The sequence below is a fragment of the Channa argus genome, chromosome 8 (assembly GCF_033026475.1).
Source record: "Channa argus isolate prfri chromosome 8, Channa argus male v1.0, whole genome shotgun sequence".
Taxonomy (NCBI): Eukaryota; Metazoa; Chordata; class Actinopteri; order Anabantiformes; family Channidae; genus Channa; species Channa argus.
Window position 1 is genome coordinate 12,274,669 of NC_090204.1, and position 7,842 is coordinate 12,282,510.

General features: G+C 37.5%; 2 protein-coding genes across 2 annotated transcripts; both read left to right on the top strand.

The window, feature by feature from the left end:
- Positions 1-189: 189 nt before the first annotated feature.
- Positions 190-2,969, top strand: uts2d (urotensin 2 domain containing). The gene is made up of 5 exons (XM_067513547.1): positions 190-1,727; positions 1,864-1,968; positions 2,052-2,089; positions 2,323-2,413; positions 2,541-2,969. Exons 1-5 carry the CDS (start codon positions 1,628-1,630, stop codon positions 2,564-2,566), a joined length of 360 nt encoding a protein of 119 aa, XP_067369648.1. The 5' UTR covers positions 190-1,627; the 3' UTR covers positions 2,567-2,969.
- A 1,723-nt stretch (positions 2,970-4,692) lies between these two features.
- Positions 4,693-7,383, top strand: LOC137131794 (platelet glycoprotein V). Its single transcript, XM_067513555.1, has 2 exons — positions 4,693-4,820; positions 5,130-7,383. The coding sequence occupies exons 1-2, from the start codon at positions 4,799-4,801 to the stop codon at positions 7,052-7,054; spliced, it is 1,947 nt and encodes a 648-aa protein (XP_067369656.1). The 5' UTR covers positions 4,693-4,798; the 3' UTR covers positions 7,055-7,383.
- The last annotated feature ends 459 nt before the right edge of the window (positions 7,384-7,842 follow it).

Genomic DNA, 7,842 nt, shown 5'->3' on the forward strand with positions numbered 1-7,842 from the left:
ATGATCTTAAAATCCAATGCTCTTCACAAAGTCTTTCCAGAAAACTATCAGCAGCTATGCCGCCAGCTTTTAATTTCATTTTGAAAGCTGAAAAATCAATCTTCCTGTATTGTTCTAACTACCTTAACTTGACGCGGCTTCATCCGCAGAGACATCTGCAGCTGCCGCGACAAGGATTCTTCACCTCGAAGCGAGAGGAATCACGTCTCTCTGGACCAAAGCTATAGACTAAATGAATAATGACGCGTTAGAGATGTGAATGATAAGCGAAATTTAAACACACAAAAAGCTGCTTGACTGAAAAATATGTTTTTCTCTCGGTGTTATTTATACAAACAAATACAAGTGTCACGTGACCTGATTTGATTGTAGCCATGTAATCGTTCTTTTTCATACACCACTTTCAACTTCTGCTTCTAATTAACTGCTATACACAAATGTATGTATAATTTATAAAAAAAGTGTGCATACTTAATGAATTAGTGTTCATGTTTACTCTTTCAGTATCATATTGCCTTTCTCAGTGGAAATGAAAACAGAAATAGTGACTGCCAGGCTTAGACATCGACATCTCACACTTTTCAGAGAAGAAACTGGTTAATTTTTTAACCTGGTTAAGTTTTTGCAAATCTTTGAACTATATGTAAACTTAAGGGACATAAAGCATGCACCTGGCATATACTTGATATGCACAATGATAAAACTGCCTCACAGATGTGAATGGTTCCCTTGAAACTTGTTTTTCTGTATTGGTTACATATTGTTGGTGTTTACATTTTATTTTGCTTTATATGATCAAACTGACAGATTTGATCCCCAAGAGTCTCCAAACAAATACTTCCCGGCCTCTTTCGCATTGGTCCACAACAGTCTCTGTGTTAGCCTCAAGTTTCTTTTCTTTTGATGGATTTGTAACGTCAGATGTTGACAGCCTCCTAAGTCAGGGACTTTTACAAGACCATCAGCTAAATTCAGCAGGTGCCAGCCATTTCATTTCCCTAACACTATACCAGCACAGTGACTGCTTTTCTGGCAGAAGTATGAGGTGTGATTCTCTGATGCCCAACATAGACTACAGTGACTTAGGGCCTGTTGGGTGGTTGTCGGCTGCAATGATTGATGTTCTTTCAGCTCCAAATCAGTTCTGACACCAAGAATGAGCAGTGCATCTCAGCCTATAATGCACTTAGAGACCGAATCAATTTAATTCCCCTCTCTTCCCTCATACCAACATATTCCAATGCACCTTTTTAAATAAGCAATTCATGTAAAAGAAAAATACTTGTAAAAGCCAAGAGAAACTAATTCTGGTCCCTGTAACTCTCAGGCTGATTTATGGCTTCGTCTCTGGTTTGATTTGCTCGTGTCAAAATGATGTAGGGTTAGTGGCTTCATCTACAACGTCTGATCACCATATTTCACTCACATGCTCCATGGTCCACGTGAAAAGGTGGCCTGTTGACGAAATCCATGATGACTACCTAGTGATTTAGTACGCAAGGGCCCAACTGGCCCCTCCTCCTGGCCCCTGAAAGGATAAATATATTGACGGGATGGACCAAAGACAGTGGATTGCTTGAGTTTCTTGTGCAGTGTTAGTTTGGGAACATATACTGTATTGAGTGTCATGGACAAGGTTACAGTTGTGAACTACTGCTTAGGACTCCTGGGTTTGTTACTTCTGCAAGGAATGCTAAATGTGGATGGCAGGAGCATTTTTAACCGTGGTAAGTGTGCAAAATGGTATTAAAATGTCTAGTTAAGTTGAGGACCTGCACCTGACTGTATAATTAGATGGATGTGACTACATTTTTGGTTTTTATGTGTATGGTGCTTAAGTTATTGTTTGTTTTATATGTGCAGGAAACCATGTTTTTAATCCAAAAGAAGACACAGATGCACAGAACAAGATTCTTGCACTGTTACTACATAAAAGCTTAGTTCCTGTCGAAAACGATGATACTCTAGGTGAGACGTGAGAAAAAATGCCTAGACATTCATGAGTTTTAAATACATTCTATCTGGATGTTAACTGGTTTTCCTGTCAACAGGTCTTGAGCTGGCCAATAAATTAGCTGAACTAGATGAGGTAAGTATATTTAAAAAATTCACCATAAAGCAGCTTTTGAGAAAATGTGGCATAGCTATGATACTTGTTTTGATTTCTGAAAAAGAAAAAGAAAAAAAACCTTTTTGAAAAAGAGAATGTAATTTTTGAAAAAATCAAATCCATTACAAAAGCCTTTCACTAAATAGTGTACTGATACTGAAATTGCAGCCTTCAGTTTTATTTTGTTTAATCACTCTGATCTTTGCTTGTAGCTTCGGTTGCTGAGGGAGGACTTGGAGCTGGAGAAGGAGATCACAGCTAATTTGTCTCAAGGCAAATCTATAATGCAGAAGAGGGGTGAACGTAAGCAAAATTCCGCACTTGACCATCTATATGTATCATAAGAACTGATATTATAATATTTGTACTTTCAACCATTGCAGTATGTCAAGTGTTATTCTTTAAGTTTTTTCTATCCTTTCCTGTCTAGCTTGTTTCTGGAAGTACTGTGTGTGAGACGGATGCAAGAGGAGGTCCACTGAAATCTTGCTGCAAAGCCCAACATAGCCTTAAGACTCTCAACACCAGTAATTTAATCAGACTGTGTCTAATCCAGCAATATAGAAATGTACTATAATTAGTTTCATCAATTAACCATTACCATTATCATTGCACTGAGGCGCTCCCATTAGAGCAAGAAGTGAGGCTGAAAATCTTCATGTGTAAATAATATATTCAATGAAAATACTTGAGGGTCACATATGTCTAAATGTACTTAACTGCATAGTATTCTTATTTCAGCAGGAATTTTATTTGGCTACTGCTCCTATGTCGTCCTCTAGTGGTTAAACAGGGCATAATGTTTTTTGTACCTCTGTCAACATGCATTCATATGTCACTGCTTTTAGGAAGGGACTGGCCTGCAGTTTACTATGTAAATAAAATTATACTATGTATTTTTGAGATGCTTTTGTTTTTTTAAATATAGTTAGAGATTAGTTATCATAGAATGATTTTTTCAAAGTATAAAAAGTGCAAAAATGTTTGCATTACTTTTCCATCAAAAAAGGACAATTACAATATTACACAACAACATATAGATTTCAAAATATTATCAACCCTACATATGGTCTTCTACATCTATTACTTCTGCTTTCTGTTATTTTAAAGAGTGTAAATATAAAGTTTGGGTGAAGGAATGCGGCATGTGGTGGCAGTGAAGATCAGTTCACTGGATCTGTTGAAAGAAGGTGACAAAACCTAGTCACAGACAGGCTTAGTCTAGTAATGGAGTAAAAACATGTGAATCACACAGCATGTGATAAAGCAAAGAGATTTCAGGGAAACTCGAATGAGCGTGACACCGTGAATTTAGTCTAAATCAGCAACGTAAAAGGAAAAAGAATGACTATTGCATTTTCATCAGTTATGTTTACTGTTGTAGTTTCACACATTAATTAGGTACATTAAAATATCCAAATGGACACAACATCCATAAATCTACATTATATGATAATATTACATATTTTCATAAATGAGTGCTCACAGAGAGATTTATATTCTTTGTAATTTCAAAAGGGACAGGGACACTGCAATTTATCAGCCAGTCACAGTAGATGTCATAAAAATATAAAAAAATATAGATGTAAATTATTAATTATCACTGCCAGCTTTACTATTGTGTATTATTTTACAGTAACACAGTTCTTTTGCCCATATAAAAACCAGGTCCCTGAAGAATAAAATACATAAAAATACAAGAATAAGAACTGAACTTAAAACTAATTACTGTTTTAGTTTACTTTTGCACAGCACAATTGATGATTTTACTCTCCAAAATAATTGGAGTGTAAGCTGACTCAAATTGTAATATAGACATTCAACGACTGAATAAGCTATGATTTGGATCGAGGGAAAACTGGCAAACCGTGCATCATCTGTGCCTGTTTAACTCTCAGTGACCATCCAACGAACCAGAAACAATAGGATAAAACTTTCTTTCTCTAACTATTTTTCTCATAAGTTCTACTTCACAAATCTACACAAATGTGAAATACATTTAGTACATTTACATTAGTACATTTATTTATTTAACATTAATCATTAAAATGTTTTTTTCATGCATAATTTGCTGCTGAGTCACATAATAAGCATCAGACACAGAGTGTCACGGAACTGAAATGGACCATTATCTTCTTGACTTCAGTCCGTACACTGGAGCACAGGCAGAGTGGGGTGACCCTGTCAAGATAAGGCTGCAGGAAATAAACCAGCATCCTCTGTGTCACTCAGATAACAGTTGGACTGTTTAAATTGTTATAATACAAATAATACAGAAAAAAGTTTACAACTATCCAACAAGACAAAAAAAAAGATTCCCCCAATTGTTTGCATACATATATAAAGTAAATAGAAGGCACTAGAAGGTAGGTATAATGTATATTGGATCCAACACTAGTCTAATAACAATAAGTCCAATATTATGAGTTAGTTCTAATGAAATAAACCTAACAAATTTCCATGGTCTAAATCTTCTCATATTGTTTTAAGTAGATGGTTTCCATCGGGAATCAGGAGGAAAAGTCACTGGTTGGATTAGCATGACATGTAATATGATGGATGAAATTTGGTTGGGTATTTTGGCTGAACAAGGGGCTGGGTGTTTTAATAAATAGAGACTTCCAGCTCCTCCGGATCGCTATATCTCCAAGGGGACCACAGCAGCATGGTTATAACACCAAACAGACAATGATGGATTCTCATTTTAGAGGTTAGTATAATATGTAACCTTTGCTTTTTTCAATCAAGCCAACTTAGCTGCAGCTTTGGTTTTTAATTGTTATTTAAGAGAAGAACATTTTAACCTAATTACTCTTTTATTTTATTAGTTATTTTATAAGTACATTTGCAGTATTGTGTCAAATATTGAATTTCTTGAATTTAGAAACTGATTTGTAGACCTTTTGGATAAACTGTGGGAAAATCGTAATATACACTACAATTTTGAATGCTACTATGGAGACAAACTTACAAGAATAATGTAGTAATGAACGCTTGTGTCTTTATTTTTACTGTGCAGCCCCCTTGTCGTTGATGCTCAGTCTCTTCACGCTGCCGTACCTGACTTCTCTTGACACCTGCCCCAGCAGCTGCCTGTGCAACCATATTGGGGCTGTCAAGTGTGTTGGCGGCAGCATCACAGATATACCAAAACAGCTGCCAGTCCACACATACCTGCTGGTGCTGAATGACACAAACATTACTGTCATACCTGACCAGAGCCTGGCAAACAAGAGCCTCCTGCTACGTTTCCGTCTGACCTATAGCCATCTACACACAATCCATCCCCAGGGGTTCCATGGTTCTCCACAGCTTAAATCTATCAAACTGTCATTCAATAATCTCTCATCTGTTCCTGCTCAACTATTCACACCACTGACCACTCTGGAGCAGCTGCATTTAGATGGAAACCTGTTTGAGACTATTGCGCCAGGTATGTTTAAGGGGCTAGCTGAGCTGAAGGAACTAGACCTGAGTCGAAACAGACTTACTAGTCTTCCTTCAGGTGTTTTCGATGGACTGACCAACCTGACCTTTCTGAACCTTGGAAAAAACTCCATAAAGAAGCTTCCACCTGGCATTTTTCACTCCTTGACCAAGCTTCAACAGCTCTCAATCTATAATAATGTGCTAGAGGTGTTAGAAGCTGGGATGTTTGATGAGCTTGTCAGCCTTGAAGAACTAAGAATCAACCAAAACCAGATTGCCAGCCTCCCACCTCAGGTTTTTTGGTCACTGAGGAACCTAAGGATTCTCACTTTGTCCTCCAACCAACTTCAGGCAATCCCAGAAAAGAGCTTTTACAACATGCCAAAGCTGAGCAAGCTTACCATTTACAACAACCCACTGTTGTCTCTACCAGACCAGCTAATGGGTGAAATGCCTGAGATGAGAGAATTTTATCTGTTTACAACTAAACTAATTACTGTTCCTGCAAATCTGTTTGCTAACATGTCTGAGCTCCTGTGGCTTAATTTCCATCTAAATGACAAGCTGAGGGAGTTGCCTTCAGACCTTTTCTGCTGTCTTCCCAAGCTTCAGAAGCTCTCGCTGAGATCCAATGACCTCCACTATCTACATCCTCAGCTGTTCTCAAGAATAACCACAGTGGAAACATTGCTCCTCAATGACAATAAACTGAAAAGTCTACCAGAAAACCTATTTCAGGGCCTTGGCCAGCTTTTGAATATTGATTTGCAGAATAACAGCCTCAAGACTCTTCCAGGAGATATATTTTTGTCAAATACAGTTTTGAGAGCACTTTACCTGAGTGGCAACCCTTGGGACTGTACTTGTAGTATAAGAGATATTGCGAAATGGATAAGACAAAATGAGCACGTGGTCACTGACAAAGATGATGTGATGTGTCATAGTCCACTTTACCATGTGCTCCGTACAATTGGATCTCTGAATGATGAAGATTTCAAATTATGTGAACTGCTAAGTTTTAAGAGTAAGTCCTCCATTCAAAATAACTTGCATGAGCCAACACAACCATATCACTCTATTTCAACCAGTGTAGAAACATCAGTTGTGGCTTCAACAAACACACAGCCGGGAACATTACCCACCACTCAAGGAGCCTCCCAAACTGCCAACATCCCAACAACCACTACACCTGCAAGATTCCTCCACACTGTAACCAGTGCTCCACCTAAGGATGGTTTTCCTGTCATTGTTGAGACCAATTACATTTCATCTCCTTTCCATGATCGACTTGTGTTTGAACAAGGGCCTGAGTTCATTCACCACAGCCTTCACAAGGGCTGGGTATATGTGTGGTTTCTGCCCTCAGATACAACCTTGGCTGGGGTCCTAATGTTTTGTCACATCCTTCTTGTCACCACAGGGTTGTTCCTCATTCTTGCTGCCATGTATGGCATGTATCGCCTCAGCAAGACCATGAATGAGCAACAAAACAAGTTATTAGGCCTGCTGCATTAGAGACAAAGATAAACTGCCCGTTTCCAAAAGCAACATCTTGTTGCCTTTCTTTCCCTTGTATTGTTGTATCTTCAAGTGTTACTTCAGTACAGCCAGGCAAAAATATGGAACTTAAAATATTGTGACAAAATAAAGCTTAAAGTTATTTTTAAAATACAGAGATTACAGTAAGATAACTACAGTATTTATTTGAATATAATGCTGATTTTTTTGCTTTTTAATCTACAATAGCCCAAGCGTCTCATATTATGGCTTATCTTTGCATTATATGTTAATTATGCTTGTGTATTGTAAAGTGTTTCACATATGAAAGTAAAACCTACACTACATCTGCTTTCACCCCAGTATTGTGACTGCTTATAACAAGTGCCATGTGTGCATGTGTTTCCCTCTAGTGGTAACAGGAAACAGGAAACAGGAAAAATCTTTTACAAGGTTGGTGAAAACAGAGATGACTTTGTTTTGTAAAATGATGGTCCTGTAATTTCATTGAAATTACATGAATGATTTTATTTTTTGGTGTTATGTTAAATTACGCTTAAATTACAGACCAAGTCCAATTGCACATTAGACTTCATTCAACATTGCTAGTGATTGGTTGATTGTGCTCCATAAAGCTTTTGGTTTTTGTTGTGAATATGATGAATGCTGCCTATGATCAAAGGAAGATTTTGTGAAAATTTTTAATGGAGGATAAGTCATAAGACAAAGGATCATAATGATCAAAGCTTTGGAACTTGTAGCCTATGATAACAGAAACCCTCATGTACATATGTGTATTCACGGGA